At 34.0% G+C, this 20,169-nt stretch overlaps 2 protein-coding genes across 2 annotated transcripts in view; both read left to right on the forward strand.

Moving 5' to 3' along the window:
• LOC131015234 (probable glycosyltransferase At3g07620) overlaps positions 1–20,169 on the forward strand; it is a 1,181,237-nt gene that overhangs the window by 597,232 nt on the left and 563,836 nt on the right. The window lies entirely within an intron of this gene.
• On the forward strand, positions 175–12,877 carry LOC131019128 (LRR receptor-like serine/threonine-protein kinase GSO1). The gene is made up of 10 exons (XM_057947814.1): positions 175–1,078; positions 1,153–1,371; positions 1,446–3,437; positions 3,538–3,848; positions 4,157–4,225; positions 4,330–4,333; positions 9,413–10,066; positions 10,141–10,359; positions 10,446–12,440; positions 12,534–12,877. The coding sequence occupies exons 1-10, from the start codon at positions 175–177 to the stop codon at positions 12,875–12,877; spliced, it is 6,711 nt and encodes a 2,236-aa protein (XP_057803797.1).

Consider the following 20,169-nt stretch of genomic DNA (forward strand, 5'->3'; position numbering starts at 1 on the left):
ACTTGACTCAAAACGGAAAAAACAAAAAACAAAAAACAAAAGAAAAAAGACATCAAAAGCCACCACCCATTAAGACTCTCAAGTCTTGTAATATTTGTGTATATATATATATGATGAGAATTGGATGCAGTTATTAGGGACTTAATTATCATAATATAATCACAATTTGCAGCCATGGAGAAAAAGCTTTATTGCATTTTTGCTTATGCATTCCTAATCACCATAACCTTCCCAATGCTTTCTTCTGAATCCAAACAACCTTTGAGCCTTGCAACTGATCAAACTGCCCTTCTTTCACTCAAACCTTCTCTTTTACTTGCAACTAATTGGACCAACTCGAGCTCCGTCTGCAGCTGGATTGGCGTCACTTGCAGCTTGCGCCACCCAAGAGTAGCTGCCTTGAATCTCTCGAACATGGCTCTCTCCGCCACCATTCCACCGCAGCTCGGCCACCTCTCCTTCCTCGTCTCCCTCGACCTCTCCAACAACCTTTTCTATGGAGATTTGCCACACCAACTGTCTCTCCTTCGCCGTTTGAAGTTCATATCTCTCCGACTCAACAACTTCACCGGAGACATCCCTCCGATGTTGGGTCAGTTACCAAAATTAGAGTACTTGAATTTACGCAACAACAGCTTCATAGGTTCCATCCCAAAGTCGCTCTCAAACCTCACAAACCTACAATTTCTTGACTTAACTTACAATTCTCTAAGTGGAGAAATTCCAAAAGAGTTTGGGAGACTTCAAAGTCTACAAACTCTATCTGTTCAATTCAATCGTTTATCCGGTGCTATACCATCAGCCATATTCAACATATCGACCCTTGTATCTATGGCCTTCTCATACAATGAATTGAGTGGAAGTCTTCCAACAGACATGTGCCGTAATCTTCCACTTCTTGGTGGGATTTATCTTTCTGACAATCAGCTGAGTGGCGCGATTCCCACAAATCTATCCCAATGTTCACGGCTTGAGGTGTTGAGCCTCTCTGTAAACTCTTTTAGTGGGGAGATACCTTCAGAAATCGGCTACTTAACATCTCTTCGGGAGTTATATATTGGTGGTAACAATTTGAATGGTATGGTTCAAGTTCTTATCACATAAATTTGTGTAAATCAGATTTTATTAGTTTCATGACCCTTTTTTTGCCAGGAATACTACCACATGAGATTGGCCATCTTCAGAGTCTGGTTACTTTTGGTGCTGAACGGAATGAGATTGCGGGCTCAATTGATTTCAATATTTTCATGAATATGTCTTCTCTGCAAAACATAAATCTAAACCGCAACAAATTCACGGGGAACCTTTCAAGGGATGTCGAGAATATTACCATGCTAACAGTGTTATACATCTCGGAAAACCATTTTACAGGTACAACAGAGTAATTTTCATGTAAATTGTCTGTTTAGCTACAATATGTGTTTTTGAAATCTCATGTTTTGCAGGGCTTATTCCCACTGAATTTGGCCAACTTTACCATTTGGAGGGATTATCATTATCATTGAACAGCTTGAGTGGTTCGATTCCACATGAGCTCTTTAACATTTCAACTCTTCGGTTTCTTTCACTTCTCGGCAATACTCTGTCAGGGGTTCTTCCAACCCATTTATGCCATGCCTCTCCCTTTCTTGAACAACTTTATCTTGGCATTAATTCCATGAGTGGAGCAATACCCAACTCCATCTCTAACTGTTCTCAACTCACAATTCTCTCACTTTCTGAAAACAAATTCAGTGGTTATCTACCTACTCATCTCGGCAACCTAAAGCATCTCCAAAGACTTCAACTGCATGGAAACAATCTTATCCAGGCACCATCTTCTTCCTTCATTACTTCATTGACAAATTGCAGGTCTCTAACTCATTTGTCATTTGGTGATAATCCTCTAAATGGTGTCATTCCAGCTTCTGTCAGGAACTTATCTTCCTCACTTCGAGCATTCAGTGCCCAGAACTGCAAATTCAGTGGAAGCATTCCTGTAGAAATAGGCAATCTAAGCAATATGATGGGCTTAGATTTATCTGGGAATGAGTTATCCGGTAATATTCCACTATCTATAAGCCATTTGCATGAACTTCAAGGATTAGATCTTCAAGTTAACATGTTGGGAGGCTCAATACCACATGCTATATGTGATCTATTCAGCCTCAATACTTTAGGTATGAGCCATAATCAATTTTCAGGCCCAATTCCTAAATGTCTGGGAAATGTCTCATCCTTAAGATATCTTTATCTAGACTCCAACATTTTGAATTCAAGCATACCATCAAGCTTATGGGGCCTAAAAGATTTGATCAATCTAGACTTGTCCTCGAATTCATTAAATGGGTTCTTACCACAAGAGATAAGTAACTTAGGAGCAGCAATACATATAAATCTATCGATGAACCAGTTGTCAAAGTCTATTCCTAGCACTATTGGGAAGTTGCAGAATTTGGTTGATCTGTCTTTGGCAAATAATAGACTAGAAGGTTCTATTCCTGTGTCTATGGGAAGCATGATTAGTTTGGCAGATCTCGACTTGTCGTACAACAATCTCTCTGGTTTAATTCCAAAGTCTTTAGAAGCACTTCAACACCTCGACTACTTTAATGTCTCTTTCAATAGTTTAAGTGGAGAAATTCCTAATGGAGGTTCTTTTAGAAACTTCACTATGGATTCTTTTAAGGGTAATGAGGCATTGTGTGGAATCCCCAAGTTCCATGTCCAAATTTGCTCTTCGATTTCTAATCACAGATCAAAGAGAAAGAAGGTGGTACGAGCTACATTTATTGTTTTTGGAGTTGTGGGTTTCCTTTCAGTTGTTTCTTTGGCCTTTATAATTGTCAGAAACAAAAGAAAAGACAAGACAACTATAGACGTTGATGAGTTGATATCCATTGAGCCGGAAAGAATCTCTTATTATGAACTGCTGCAAGCAACGAAAAAATTCGATGAAAGCAATTTACTTGGCACTGGGAGTTCTTGCTCAGTTTATAAAGGAATTCTTAACAATGGGAAGGATATCGTTGTCAAGGTGTTTAATATGCAGCTAGAAGGTATTTCAAGGATATTCGATGTCGAATGTGAGATACTACGTAGCATTCGACACAGGAATCTAACAAGCGTCATAAGCAGTTGCTCCAATGAAGAGTTCAAGGCATTAGTACTTGAATATATGCCAAAGGGAAACCTTGAAAAATGGTTATATTCCCACAACTATTGCTTGAATATGATGGAAAGATTGAATATAATGATTGATGTTGCATGTGCTTTGGAGTATCTTCACCACGGTTATTCAATGCCCATTGTCCACAGCGACTTGAAGCCTAGTAATGTGCTGTTAGATGAAGACATGGTTGCCCATGTAAGCGACTTTGGGATAGCAAAGTTGTTATGCGATGGAGATAGCTTTGTGTTAACCAACACGCTAGCAACATTGGGTTACATCGCTCCAGGTGAAGTTTCTCTAAATATATTGATTGCACTTCACTTTCAATCAATTAATTATTGTGTCTTCCTTCCTTATTGCATACCTGATGATTTTTGTTGTTACAGAGTATGGTTTGGAAGGGCTAGTTTCAACAAGGTGTGATGTGTATAGCTACGGGGTGATGTTGATTGAAACTTTTACGAGAAAAAGGCCTAGTGATGATATGTTTTGCGGAGATATGAGCTTAAAGAGATGGGTAGAACTCTCACTTTCGGAGATCCCAGATGAAGTGATAGATGCCAACTTAGTCATGAATTTGGAGGAAGAAATGATTGACAAGAATATGCAGTGTGTATCATCCATACTTGAATTGGCTCTGAAATGCTCTGCGGACTCTCCCGGGGATAGAATCAACATGAAACAAGCACATGCAGAGGTGCAGAAAATCAAGTATCGATTTTCCCAATGAGATTCAAGTAAGCTATTTCAAAATTCTATGTTATTTCTAAGATAATATTGTTCTATTATGATTTACTTATTTTCCTAATGGTATTCGTGTTTCACATATCTTTTGTGAAGGGAACCAAGTTGCTGACATTATGGCAAATCCAAATACTCCGACTGGTTGTTGGAATCATGCTATTCCCTCTTGATTGAGGAAGCCGTTCAAAAGGATATTCATATCCCAAATTTCTATCGCAAAGTTAGCTAATGATGTCCTCTTCATTTGGTGGCTTTAATTAGGCATGTAGTGTTGAAGATTTTGAAGAGGCAGTAGATGCTAATTGGGGTGAGGCAATGGATAGTGGTGAGGTAGATGACATAAAGAATGGAAAATTTGGCTTGATCCTTTTGTTGGTTTTTGCTATCATTGTTCGTTCTTCTTGGTTTTGCTTTTTTTTTTTTCGTTGTAATAGACGAGTATGTTTTTCTCATTGGGTTTTCGCCAGAAAGATTTTAATGAGGCTCAACCCTTAGTTAGCGTCTTTGTGCTTTCAAGGGGTTGCTAGGTTTTCTTAATCCAGATATATAACTAAGTTAGGAAAGTCGTCATGTTATCTAGCATGTTGATATAAATATTATTTCTATTTATTATTACTATTACTTTAGTCGTGAATTTATTTTTGCTTGTGAAGTGGATTAAATCTACAGATTTAATATGGATATTATAACAGCAAAACGAATTAAAACTACGGATTTAGTTTAGAATTATTTTACAGTCTATCGATTTAGTTTAGAATTATTCACCTGCAATTACTAAGGCAACAACACCAATTCTATTTCAGCTCCACTTCATTAATACTTCAACAGCCGAATAGCAGAGAGCTTTGGTCCAATTCCTCCACATTCATTCCTGCATTTATTGAAGGGATAATATACGTTATTCTGTCACAGTTACCCCCATTTAATTCAACCAAAACAAACATTCAAGGTAGTTACGGCGGTCTAATCACGGTGGAGAGAAGGAGGCGAGGCGAGGAAAGGTAGTTTGGGCTTTCTCTCCCCATCCCTTCATTCGATTAAGAGAGCAATTGAGTGGGAGAATGGCGACAATCAGTCGCCGGATTTACAGAAACAGCGGCGCCGCGGACGAATGCGGCGGCCGTTCGCCGGTCTGTTACGATCCGACTCGTAACTCCCGGCTCTCGACATTCACTCCCATTCTCTGCTCAAACTTGACACAAACAATGGGACCCGCAGGAGATTTACAGAGACGACAATGGCGGTGCACGTGTGAAGTGTGGGTGAGAAATGAAGAAGATGAGATGAAATTGGAATTGATAGAATGTAACAGAATAACTGTCACATTACAGAGTAAAATATTTTCGATGCTATTTCCTTTCTCTCTCTCAATTATATAGAACTCTCTTAACTAAAACAACGTTTCTTCCTTTTGAAAGTGCGACTTCCTTCTCTCCTATATCTCTTGACTTATGTTGTTGCTTCTTCATAACACGGTCTCCCAATTGCAGCAGCGGCGGTAACTTACTTGGAAGAAACTAGGGCTTATCTTAGTACTCACGAATGGGGAAATTGGGAAGGCATAGAAGAGGGGAAGATGAGAGGGACTCCGGGTGCTAGGGGGGGCTGAAGCCCCTACCAATTTTTTTTCTTCTTCGAAGATATATATAGATATAGGGGAGCGCTCCAATGAGATCGCCTATTTTTAGTGAGACCTGAGACACGATCTCGTGCGTTTATTTCATCAATCCTATGGCTGATATTGTATCTAGAGGGAGATTTTTTTTTTCTCAGGGTTCGAATCCTTGAGGGAGCGAAATATTTTAAATTTTATTATTCATCAGTATATATTGCATTGTTCATCGATATTGTGGCCCTAGCTTGTTTATCGTTATCTACGTCTTATCCATTGTACTCAGTGTCTCACGAAAAAGAGAGGGTCTCACTGGAGCTCACCCCTATAGATATGTGTCTATACTTATTATAAAAGAATTTTGTTGTACAAAAATTGATTTGCTTGTTATATTTACTCATATATACTTAACATAAGAATAATTGTGTTATTTAAAACTCTATAATCTATGAAAATATTCTTTATTATTATTACTATTATGCTTGTCTTGTAATAGAAAATGTCTAAAATGTAAGAAATGCAAAAAAATAAAAAAAAAATTGTTTGTTATTATTACTATATATTATGCTTGTGTTTTAATAAAAAAATATCTAAAATATACGAAATGTTCTAAAAAAATTGTAATATATTGAAACTATATAACCTATGAAATTATTATTCGTTATTAGTACTATTATAATTGGACATTTTGTTTAATTGTAGCAATTGGACTATTTTCTTTGGGTCTGTCTAATTATTTCATTTGGACCACGTTTATTGTTAAGTTGGGCCAATTTTAATTAGTAGTGGGCTGAAGATTTATTTCAGTAGGACTTTACATTTTAATCCCTTGAGGCTAACAACTTCATTCCAGTTGGGCTGTCATTATTTCATTTGGGCCCAAATTATTCATTTTAATTGGGATGTCTTACATTTTGGAGATGAACCAATTTTATTTATTATGTGGGTTAATTAATTGAGCCCAATGATTTATTTCAGTTGGGCCTTGTATTTTAATTATTCAGCCCAATATTTTAATTCAAACCCACTCTTATTTATTTAATTATTGGGCTACTTTTCATTGGGTCTTTTAATTATTCGAGTCAATATTGTAGTTCCTTTTCATATTTGTTGAGCCCGATTTATGAGCAGTCGTGATTAACCGATTAATTAGATTCAGCTGCTTCTAGTTACAGATTTATCACTACGAGATTATTAAGTGAGTAAATGGACTTAGCTACTCCCATTTTAATTGATTAAATAGAGAAGATCTACTTAATTATCATGCGGGTTAGAATACCCTAAGATGAGTGAAATAATTATAGTTATTAACCGACATCGCGAGACTCGCCTTAAGTAGTTAGTTTATTTTATTTGATCTGATATCTAGGATTAACGATAGAATTTTTTGAATAATTATTTTCGAGTAATAATTCGTACATAAGAGAGTCATGCATAGTTAATTTCGCATTCTCTTTATTTGAAGTTTTTGCTCGAGCAAATAAAGGTCAAACATGAGAATAATAACACTAGACAAAGAGCTACTGCACCACAACAAGAGTTGCTATCAGATGAGTTTACTTTCATATATATATATATATATATATATATATATATATATATATATAGGGCGGTTATTCAATAAACCACCCTTATTTTAAGAATTACGAACCAGCAAAAATGCATGAATTTTATGTATAACACGCATGAATAAACTGTATAAAGGTATGAATATCGAAAAAATAATTTTTTACTACCTTTGGGATTCGAACTCATGACCATGAATATATCGAACAAGGTGATGAATCAACCGTAGATCTTGATGATCTAAGGGCTGAAAATGGTTCTTAATTTATATTTTAATAAGCGTTCTTATTTTAGCTTTCCCATATATATATATATATATATATATATATATATATATATATATATATATATATATATATATATATATGTATAGGGGCGCGCTCCAATGAGACTCCCTATTTTTCGTGTAACATGAGTACAATGAATAAGACATATAATACTAATGAACAAAACGTATATCTAATGAACAAGATGTATTTATTGATGAAAAATAAAATTTAAAAAATTCGTAATGAATAAGACATATATACTGATGAACATGACCGTATATACTGATGAACAATGCAGTATATACTGATGAATAACAAAATTTAAAATATTCTGCTCCCTCCAGGATTCGAACCCTGCGACAAAAAATCACCCTCCAGATACAATATCAACCATAGGATTGATAAAATAAACGCACCAGATCGTGTCCTAGATCTCACTAAAATTAGGGGGTCTCATTGGAGCGGCCCCCTATATGTATATATATATATCAAATGAAAAATGTTACTAACAAGTTGTTTCGTTTCAAAATCTTTGAACTGAGATTATTTCAACCATTGTCTTGACATAAATATTTCAATTTTAGTATGGTATCTATCTATTAATATATAATCGAACTCGAGTCATGAGCGGATAGCTATTCTGTCAGGACTAGTGTACACAAATGCCACCTCTCCAACACATAGATCTAGATATGATAGATTACAAGAGAACTTAGACTGATCAGTCGAACTTTAAGAATCACAAATGACTTTAGTAAGCTTGGGCTCCTTTTAAATAAAAACTCCCTTGTTGTACTGTTATGATGGCATGACAATTTACAGTTTTACGAAGCATATTTATATATATACTTTATCATACGTGCCTACTGAGTACTTTTGTACTCAGTCCTGTATATATTTCTAAATGTGCAGGTTATAAGTCTGTTCCACTACTAAAAAAAGTAGTCATAGGATATGGTTTTTTTATGTCATCTATATACCTATGCAATATATATAGTGATATTATGTATGAGTGTGCTCATACATATGGGGAAAAAAAAATCCTTATCTAAAGTAAATACTCCATCCGTCCACGAAATGAGTACTCATATTTCATTTTTCGTCCATCCACGAAATGAGTACTCATTTCCTTTTTTGGCAAGTGTACCACACACATTTCTTTAATTAATACACTTAAAAAGTGGGATCCTTAAACTATTCACACTACACTCCATACATTTCTTAAAACCCGTGCCGTCCACACATGGGTACTCATTTCGTGGACGGAGGGAGTACATAACATTATGATGCGCTCACACATAACAAAAAAAAATATCGTTATTTATATCTATTATATATAACTTTTATTACAGTTATAAAAGAATTCACAACTATGAGCTCTTTAATTATTTAGTGTTAGAAACAAAAATATTTTATATTTTTCAAAAAATTATTTTATATATACTAATATTATCTAAATAGTTTATTAAAACTCGACATATTATATCTTGTCAATGACATTTAACAGAAGCATAAATTAAAAATAGAAAAAATAATTTGTAATTATCCATTCAAAATACAACAAATAAATATGATATATAATTAAATTATCATTAATCAACATATATATCGCAATTCCATTAAAATAAAATTATATAACAGTTGGTTGCATAATCAAAACCAATGAGCGTTAGAACACATATGTTTCATTATAAGTTCACATTTTCTTTGTACAACAATGCACGTGCGACTACGATTTTCACGCAGCAGAAAAATATTTAAAGAATTAAAGATTTTCGCGCAGACACCCTATTATCCAAAAATATTTAGGAATGTAATTAAACGTGCAACGCACGTTCTTTCTGCTAGTAAACATAAGAGGATATAAAAAAATTTAGGCCTCTGAAAATTATGGACACTGGGCGGTCGCCCTCAGAGACGGCCCTACACGGGGGGACGTACTAGTTAAGAAATTGATAGAGTCAAATGAAAACTAAATGTTGATGACTTGTTCCTCTCTTGAATAAGCAACGAGGCGATGTATTGACTAATTTTAGGCTTTTAGCTGGCAATATTGACAATTTTTCCCAGCTTCCACCATTCCACCACAGCTCGGACGCCTCTCCTTCCTCGTCTCCCTCGACCTCTCCAACAACCTTTTCTATGGAGATTTGCCACAGGAACTGTCTCTCCTTCGCCGTTTGAAGTTCATATCTCTCCGACTCAACAACTTCACCGGAGACATCCCGCCAATGTTGGGTCAGTTACCAAAATTAGAGTACTTGTCTTTACGCAACAACAGCTTCATAGGTTCCATCCCAAAATCGCTCTCAAACCTCACAAACCTACAAATTCTTGACTTAACTTACAATTCTCTAAGTGGAGAAATTCCAAAAGAGTTTGGGAGACTTCAAAGTCTACAAACTCTGTATGTTGAATTTAATCATCTCTCCGGTGCTATACCATCAGCCATATTCAACATCTCGACCCTTGTAGCTATAGCATTGGGAAACAATGAACTGAGTGGAAGTCTTCCAACAGACATGTGCAGTAATCTTCCATTTCTTGCTGGGATTTATGTTTCTTCCAATCAGCTGAGTGGCGCGATTCCCTCAAATCTATCCCAATGTTCACGGCTTGAGATCTTGAGCCTCTCTGACAACTCTTTTCGTGGGGAGATACCTTCAGAAATCGGCTACTTAACATCTCTTCGGCATTTATCTCTTGGTGGTAACAATTTGAATGGTATGGTTCAAGTTCTTATCACATAAATTTGTGTGAATAAGATTTGATTAGTTTCATGACACTTTTTTTGCCAGGAATACTACCACATGAGATTGGCTATCTTCAGAGTTTGGTTACTTTTGGTGTTGAACGGAATGAGATTGCGGGCTCAATTGATTTCAATATTTTCATGAATATGTCTGCTCTACAAACCATATATCTAGGGCGCAACAAATTCACAGGGAACCTTTCAAGGGATGTCGGGAATATTACCATGCTAACAGAGTTATACCTCGCGGAAAACCATTTTACAGGTACAACAGATTAATTTTCATGTAACTTGTCTGTTTAGCTATAATATGTGTTTTTAGCTATAGTTTTGAAATCTCATCTTTTGCAGGGCTTATTCCCACTGAATTTGACCAACTTTATCATTTGCAGACATTAGTATTAGACTGGAACAGCTTGAGTGGTTCGATTCCAAATGAGCTTTTTAACATTTCAACTCTTCGGATTCTTTCACTTGTCGACAATGCTCTGTCAGGGGTTCTTCCAACCCATTTATGCCATGCCTCTCCCTTTCTTGAAGAATTGTTTCTTAGCGGAAATTCCATGAGTGGAGCAATACCCAACTCCATCTCTAACTGTTCTCAACTCACAATTCTCTCACTTTTTGAAAACAAATTCAGTGGTTATATACCTACTCATCTCGGCAACCTAAAGCATCTCCAACGTCTTACTCTGTTCAGCAACAATCTTACCCAGGCACCATCTTCTTCCTTCATTACTTCATTGACAAATTGCAAGTCTCTAATTTGTTTGTCAATTGGTAATAATCCTCTAAATGGTATCGTTCCAGCTTCTGTCGGGAACTTATCTTCCTCACTTGAAATATTCACTGCTTTCAACTGCAAATTCAGTGGCAGCATTCCTGTTGAAATAGGCAATTTAAGCAATTTGATGACATTGGAGTTGTCAGCAAATGAGTTATCTGGTAATATTCCACTAACTATAAGCCATCTGCATGAACTTCAAGGATTAGATCTGTCTGAGAACATGTTGGGAGGCTCAATACCACATGCTATATGTGATCTATTCAGCCTCAATACTTTATTTATGAGCCAGAATCAATTTTCAGGCCCAATTCCTAACTGTCTGGGAAATGTCTCTTCTTTAAGAAATCTTGGTCTAGACTCCAACATTTTGAATTCTAGCATACCATCAAGCTTATGGGGCCTAAAAGATTTGATCAATCTAGACTTGTCCTCGAATTCATTAAATGGGTCACTACCTCTAGAGATGAGTAACTTAGGAGCAGCGATATATATAAACCTATCGATGAATCACTTGTCAGGGTCAATTCCGACGAATATTGAAAAGTTGCAGAATTTGGTTAATCTGTCTTTGGCATATAATAGACTAGAAGGTTATATTCCTGTGTCTATGGGAAGCATGATCAGTTTGGTAAATCTCGACTTGTCGTACAACATCCTCTCTGGTTCAATTCCAAAGTCTTTAGAAGAACTTCAACACCTCGACTACTTTAATGTCTCTTTCAATAGTTTAAGTGGAGAAATTCCTAATGGAGGTTCTTTTAGAAACTTCACTATGGATTCTTTTAAGGGTAATGAGGCATTGTGTGGAATCCCCAAGTTCCGTGTCCAAATTTGCTCTTCAATTTCTAATCACAGATCAAAGAGAAAGAAGGTGGAACGAGCTTCATTTATTGCTTTCGGGGTTGTGGCTTTCATCTCAGTTGTTTCTTTGGCCTTTATAATTGTCAGAAACAAAAGGAAAGACAAGGCGACTAGCAGAGAAGTTGATGAGTTGATATTCATTGTGCCGGAAAGAATCTCTTATTATGAACTGCTGCAAGCAACGGAAAGATTCGATGAAAGCAATTTACTTGGCACTGGGAGTTCTTGCTCTGTTTATAAAGGAATTCTTAACAATGGGAAGGATATCGTTGTCAAGGTGTTTAATATGCAGCTAGAAGGTATTTCAAGAATATTCGATGTCGAATGTGAGATACTACGTAGCATTCGACATAGGAATCTGACAAACATCATAAGCAGTTGCTCCAATGAAGAGTTCAAGGCATTAGTACTTGAATATATGCCAAAGGGAAACCTTGAAAAATGGTTATATTCCCACAACTATTGCTTGAATATGATGGAAAGATTGAATATAATGATTGATGTTGCATCTGCTTTGGAGTATCTTCACCACGGTTATTCAATGCCCATTGTCCACAGCGACTTGAAGCCTAGTAATGTGCTGTTAGATAAAGACATGGTTGCTCATGTAAGCGACTTTGGGATAGCAAAGTTGGTATGCGATGGTGATAGCTTTGTGTTAACCAACACACTAGCCACATTGGGTTACATCGCCCCAGGTGAAGTTTCTCTAAATATATTGATTGCACTTCACATTCAATCAATTAATTGTGTCTTCCTAACTGCATACGTCATGATTTTTATTGTTCCAGAGTATGGTTTGGAAGGGCTAGTTTCAACAAGGTGTGATGTGTATAGCTACGGGGTGATGTTGATTGAAACTTTTACGAGAAAAAGGCCTAGTGATGATATGTTTTGCGGAGATATGAGCTTAAAGAGATGGGTTGAACTCTCACTTTCGGAGATCCCAGATGAAGTGATAGATGCCAACTTAGTCATGAATTTGGAGGAAGAAATGATTGACAAGAATATGCAGTGTGTATCATCCATACTTGAATTGGCTCTGAAATGCTCTGCGGACTCTCCTAGGGATAGAATCAACATGAAACAAGCACATGCATTGTTGCAAAAAATCAAACATCGATTTTCCCAATGAGATTCAAGTAAGCTATTTCAAAGTTCTATGTTATTACTAAAAGGATATCATATCCCAAATTTCTATCGCAAAGTTAGCTAATGGTGTCTTCTTCATTTGGTGGCTTTGATGAGGCATGTAGCATGTTGAAGATTTTGAAGAGGCAGTAGATGCTAATTGGGGTGAGGCACTGGATAGTGGTGAGTTGGATGACATAATGAATTGAAAATTTGGCTTGGTCCTTTTGTTGGTTTTTGCTATCATTGTTAATTCGTTCTTCTTGTTTCTGCTTTTTTTTGTCGTTGTAATAGACAAGTACTCATTTTCCTTTACTGGTGTTTCTCATTGGATTTGCACCATAAAGATTTTAATAAGGCTCTGCCCTTAGTTAGCGTCTTTGTGCTTTCAAGGGTTTGCTAGGTTTTCTTTTTTGTTTTTCTCTTTTTATATAACTAGCAGAAATAGCGTATGTTGTAAACCACAATTTATAAAATAAAAATATAAAAATAATATTTATTGTATTTAATTTTTCAATCAACAATTTGGTCTTTTTTTTAGAAAATCTATTAGTTTATTACTTCTACTAAATATACCCTGTTGGATAGATATATTTATTGATGAGCCTTATCAATAGCTATATAGATATATATCATATAGATTTAGTGTAATATCTAATTAATTAATATATTCTTATAAATATATAATGCGGAAACCCGATCTTCACACAACATAGAAGGTAGCAGCAATTGATTGTGATACTCATCGAGCACACATTCAATTCGACGTCCCATTGGCGCATTCCGTCAAACATGTAGAGGGAAACTCGGTACTTCCCCCACTTTACCGTGTAACTCAACAATTTGTTATGCAGTCATATATTCAATCAAGAGATTGAGTAATAGTATTTTATAATGCAATATATGTAATTACTAAAATATACATGTTTGGATGAAAATATTTTGGTGGGCGATACTTAGTCATATTTAAAATGTTATATGCGTTGGTTTAGAGGTAGAGTAGTTAATTCTTGAAGTTAAAAGTTTCAGTTTTGAATCCATAATTAGTACTCTTTTCGTCCCACTATAAGTGGCTCAAAATTTTTCGGCACGGAAATTAAGGAGAATGCGTAAATGTGTTAAAAGTGGTAGGGTCCACACTTTTTTAAAGGGTTAAATTTTGCCATTTATGAAAATAGGCCACTTATAGTGGGACAGCCCAAAATGGAAAACAAATCACTTAGTGGGATAGAGGGAGTACAATTTTTTATTTTAATAGTTAATTTATCAAATGAAAAAGATGATGGACGTCGTCTACCACCAAATAATTCATGCAATAGCTAAGAATAAGAATACCAATAAACAGGGTCGAACCACATAATTCATGCAATAGCTAAGAATAAGAATAACAATAAACAGGGTCGAACCACAGAGAACGGGTAAATGCACTCAATTTCCTAAAGATTAAGTTTTGGTGTAGCGATGCCTTAATTGAGAGATTGACTAATAAACTAAGAAAACAACTAAAATAGCAAATAAGATAAATCAAGAATGAATCATATTCGGTTTCGAATAAATCCACATTAGTCACTACTATGATCATAGACGCAAAGATAAATTAATTCTCATGGACCAACCAGTTATAGGATACCGTGAATGCAGCGGACGTACCCCAATTCCACTTACTTTATCGTCCCCAATTCCACTTACTTTATCGATAGTTAGGTGTAGACGTCAGACCTAACTATTTCTCTTATTAAAACACAACCTAGCCACCAGACCTAGATTTAATATTTCAATAGCATTAAGATGAAGGAACTCAATTTAGACAAATTATCCAAGAAACGCAAGTAATAATTCATCTATCAATTTATCCTTACTACGAACATGATAGTTTTATCACTAATCATTCTTATTCCAACAATTACGGATTGGAGGAACTAATTGTCATTAATCCAATTAAATCTAAATTGATCAGGCTTAAATACAATCGGAATTGACTCTAAACACAATGAATAAATCGAAATCCAACTGAATCAATTAAACACACAATTAGGTCTCACTGATTTTGGACTAGTATTTCATTATTCTCACTGAATCAAGAAATTAGCTACTCATGCTAATAAAATAAAACAAAATAAAATAAAATTAAATAAAGCAAACATTATAAATAGATAACATACTGAAGTAAAAGAGAAATTGTCACCGAAACTCCAACTTGAATCGATGCATTGTATACTTTCGATCAAAGCCTCTAATTAAATAAAAATTCTAACAATGCCTTGAAGAATACTTGTATCATCCTACTGCCGCCAATAGCATTCAAGTACCGCCGTCAATCTCCTCCAGCCGCCTGATGATAAGCTAATCAAATAAAACTCGTAACTCCAAATCACTACAATTATTATTAATTGCAGTGGATAAATAAAAGTTGTATTTACCAATAATTTATATTTTTCAAGCTGAATCACTTGACGAACATGTTCACGAACTAATGAGCCGAATACTACTAAGCTCAAGTTTGATTTGTTTATTTATCGAGCTTCTATAAACGAACTTGAACCAGCCGAGCTCCGAATAGTTCGCAAACGGCTTGGTTTGTTTACACACTTAGTCCTAAGCTTCCTAATGCCCGTCAACCATCATCTAATGGACCACGTTTCTTAATGGTTTAATAACCTAAGGGTGATTCCATTCAGAGCCTCCATTTTACTCAGTATAGCCCCTTATATAAAATAATAATAAAAATTAAATGATTATAAATTTACAAATTTACCCTATAATTCATATAACCTCAAATTAAATATAATTCATTTTATAATTAAGTTTAAATTTAAATTTTGTATAGCCCCATTAATGGTTCTCACGATTACATCTCCTTGTTTTTTTCCCATTCCTCTTTTCTTGTCTTTCACCAAACAAAAAAAAATTACAAAACTTTCCGGGGAACATACATAGCAACTGCTTTAGGTTTGTAGGTAAATTCAAATGGATCCTCCTCCTTCCACGTACACGCAGATTCAATTCAATTGAAAAGAGAATTATATTTCATTTAAGGGCTATAATTTAGAGGTTAATTTAGTAAATTTATAATTATTATTTATTATTATTATTATTATTATTTATAGGGGGCTACATAAAGTAAAATGGGAGCTATGAATAGAATTACCCATAACCTAAACATAATCATAAATAAATAGAAAATATATTGTTTAGGATTATGAATTCTAAATATTCTTTCACTCCTTGCATCATACGGGCTGTTCAAAAATTGCACCAAAAATCTCTTTATTTTCTACTTTTTTAATCTAGACTCCATCCACATCAATCAATTTAATTCATGCACCAAAAATTATATAATTGTGTATATTAAATTCAATTAAAGCACAAATAATCCAAGAATACGAACAACTAAAATACACACATCACATTAATTGCTGATTGAATGAGCGAGAGTTTGTGTGGAATTTCCATCTTCTATATGAAAAGTGCTAGTACAGAATACTATTTTATTTTATTTTTTTGAGGGGCAGAATGTCATTTTATTGGGGCCAAGCAAAACCCAACTCTTTGCAGCCCACTGAATTTTTTATAAGGTGGGATCCTATGTTCCACTGTTTTGTGTGTACCACCGAATACCACTCTTAATTTATTATAATTTTTAATTATTTTTTCTTCAATTTTAATTTATTATGCTTTAATATTATAAAAAAAATTGAATTAATAATTAATTATTTGGGTTCATTTATTCAAAGTTAAGGTATATAATTTTTTAAAATTTCAATTTTTTAGTGATAAATATTAATCAGAGTTCATAATATAATAATATTTTTTATTTTTATAAAAAATAATCATAAAACAAATAAATTAAGAGTGGTACACGCTAAATAGTGGGACAAAGGATCCCATCTGTTTTTCATATATATTGGCTAGTTGTAAGATATTTGATATATATATCTAAGTGGGTAGTGATAAATTAACATCATATGTATATACATAATTGGGGCAATTATGTGAAATTACTATGCAGAATATAATTATTAACGTAATTATCATTTTACTTAATTAACTGTAATGATAATTAAGGAAGAGATTTTAAATTGTTTCCAAAATATTCTGTCCCTCTCCCACTTTCTGCGTCTTCCTTTTTCGTTTTGAATTAGTGTTATGTTTAACAAAAGGGATAATATAGGCAAACATGATACATTAACCAAAATAAAGATAATTCAATTAAAATTATTTTGGCCTATAAGCGAAAACTGAAAGTAACGCCCATATTTGTTGATGTTTTAAAGTTTTTTAAAGGATAATTTATTTACTAAATTTATAGTGTATAAAAAGAAATATATTTAATAAATCTTGACACTTCAAAAAATATGTAGAGGCAAATAGCCAATAAATTAAATAATTAATAAAAAAATTAATTTAACAAAATCAATCACACGATTTAAAACTAAGAGGCATTATGTATATACATATTACTAGCTAGTATGTAATTCGTCGAAATTCGACATATAATTACTTTAGTTAGATTTATAATAGTTATAGTAAACGAAACAATTTTTATATTAGAACGATATATTTAAATTTGATATATAAATAACGATTTTACAATTTATTCTCATAACAAAAATGTATAGTAATATGTGTTAACTATCCACATATATTTTAAATATATAAATATAATTTATCACAATAATTGACTATTCGTCTCTATACGGACTCGAATATTATAAAATAAACATTAATATACTAAAATAAGAAATTAAAAAATTAAAAAAAAAATCATCTAGGCATATTGATAAATTAATGTCTGTACCCGTCTAGAATATATATTAATCATACCCAAATAATTTAAATAATCCACAAAGGTATGTCGATAAATGTATGTACTCGTACTCGTCCCAAATTTGATTAATGACCCCAACCCGTTTTATTTTATAAATATAAATTGTTACAAATTTATATATTTATATCCATTTATAATTTACATATTCATATTCATTTGATTAAATTCAATTAAAAAGTGATTTTTCTATTCATTCATATTTCAATATCGTATAGTAATATCCATTATTTAAATAGTATCATTTATTATATCGCTATGATATACTCCCATTGTCCCAATAATAACGTTTCAAAAAAATGGAGCACACAACTTAAGAAAATGTAGATAAAGTATGAGAAAGATAAAATAAATGAGGAGAGATACAGAGAGAGTAGTGGAAAAGTAAAATAGAGATTTCAATTATATTTTTTAAAACTAATATTGTATATAATGGACAAATATAAGTAAACTTGAAAAATTCTTAATTTCCAAAAATATTGTAGGAGCAAATTAGTCATAAAATCATATAATTAAAAATACAATTGGGTAAAAAAATTGATCAGATTCAGTCAAAAGTGGGTGATATTATATATATAATAAATTAATTTTAATTGATATTTTATGATTTTTTTAAGTATAATTTTTTTTTATGAAAAAGTTGTAATTTGCATATGTTTGTCCAAATTATTAACACTTAATAGATTGTGCATCTTTATTTATATTGTTCTTATTTTCAATATTCATTACATTCAGTAGGAAAACATAAGCATTAGCTATTATTTTCTAAAAAAAATACATAAAAAGGATATTCATTGCATTCAGTAGGAAAACATAAGCATTCGCGCGGCTGGTAACGCGGCAGCCGATATTATGGCAAATAATGACCGGGAGGAGGGTTGGTGGCCTTATGCTATCGATTTTATTAAACAGGCGGTCTCGAGAGACACGTCTTGCCATAGTTTTATTCGTTGTAAATGATTTGGTCTATGTAGCTTATTCAGCATTTCGTCGAGCATATGGCGTGCATCTGCCAGAATGGTCTCGGTCTGTCTGCTAGGCCGTGGGTTGAGCTTGCGGTGTATTGCTTCTGGATTTTCTTCACAATATTGATGTTAACTACTTATATTAACATTTAAATATATACATTTGTTAATATAAATGTATACATTTGTTCATATAAATGTATATTTATGTTAATATCAGTAGTTAACATCAATATTTAGGCCGTGGATTATCTTTGGTGGGTACTATTGCTTCTGGATTTGCTCTTCACCTTGCTGGCCTTTGATTTGAAGTGGAGTGGCGTGCGGTGTTTTTCCGCCTGTTCTTACTGGGGCATGGCATTCGGCCGAGCACCTGGTGTGCGTCGAACTTTGGTGTTAACATGGTCATACTATGGGTTTCAGCTTGGTGTTGGAGCTAACTTCTACAGTAATTTGCACAAATCCAATCTTAATATTATCTTCTTGTTTTTATGGCCTTAGTTTGCTTAGATCATCTTGTTGTTGAAGCGCATAATGTTTCTATATATTTCTTCATCACTATTCTTGCCTAGTAGAATAAACGTGGTTTTTAGTATCAATTTGGAGTTTTCGATTATTCGCGAGTTTTTCTTGTTTTCGTTTTGCAAGCTCACTATATTATTGAATGATTTTTTTATTATTATTTATTTTTTGCAATATTGATTCCTATGGTTAGTTGAGACGAAAGGCCTTAAGATAGCTGAGACGGAGGGAGTACTATAGTTGATATGACAATATACAAATATTGACAAAATCATGAATTTGGATCCTTAAATGGAGACTGTTAATAGCTCTCGTTTTATTCCATACTCAATATCGTGGCTGAATAATACAAATCGATATAAATTTATACTATATTTATTTGCATAGGACCATTTCCACCAAACCTTTTTAGAGGCCAAACCAAGACATCTCGAACCTTTTTAGAGGACACCATGGTGAGGCTGCTGCCGATGGCCTCGTGCACGGCATCGCCTTCTATTCATCCTTGCTCCTTTGAAATACCTTTCCTCTTCCATCCATATTCCATCACCTTCACCCCAGCAGCAAACTTCTAATTAAGGTAATGTTTTTCCCTCAATTCATTTCTTCTTCTTTTTTATTTCTTCTTTTCTTCCTCACAGCAATTCCCTGATCTCATATTGCATCTGCATACAGAGCTTTGTAATATCATAGATGATACCTCTGCACATTATTCCTTCTCTGCAGAACCAGCAACATCTCAGAACAAATCCAAAAAGGTTTCACCTTTTAATCCCTCTACTTATTCATTCATGCTCAACATCATAGCACGAATAAAACCAACTGCTAAATACAACAAGGAGATACTGAATACTGTTTTTACATGTGTTGATATACATGAAAAGATTAAATGAAATAGAATCAAAGAACATGTGTTAGAACAAAATCTGTACAAGAATCGATTTGAGCCTTGTAGTGTTATTGCTGCTGTTATTGCGGCGGCGG

Source organism: Salvia miltiorrhiza, chromosome 3 (assembly GCF_028751815.1).
Source record: "Salvia miltiorrhiza cultivar Shanhuang (shh) chromosome 3, IMPLAD_Smil_shh, whole genome shotgun sequence".
Classification (NCBI taxonomy): Eukaryota; Viridiplantae; Streptophyta; class Magnoliopsida; order Lamiales; family Lamiaceae; genus Salvia; species Salvia miltiorrhiza.

Bases quoted from the DNA above. Each gene is read 5' to 3' on its own strand.
- LOC131019128 (XM_057947814.1), top strand. From the start codon at position 175: ATGGAGAAAAAGCTTTATTGCATTTTTGCTTATGCATTCCTAATCACC. The intron at 1,079-1,152 runs GTATGGTTCAAG...TTTTTTTGCCAG, and splicing joins TGGTGGTAACAATTTGAATG to GAATACTACCACATGAGATT. The intron at 3,849-4,156 runs GTGCAGAAAATC...GGCTTTAATTAG, and splicing joins TGAAACAAGCACATGCAGAG to GCATGTAGTGTTGAAGATTT.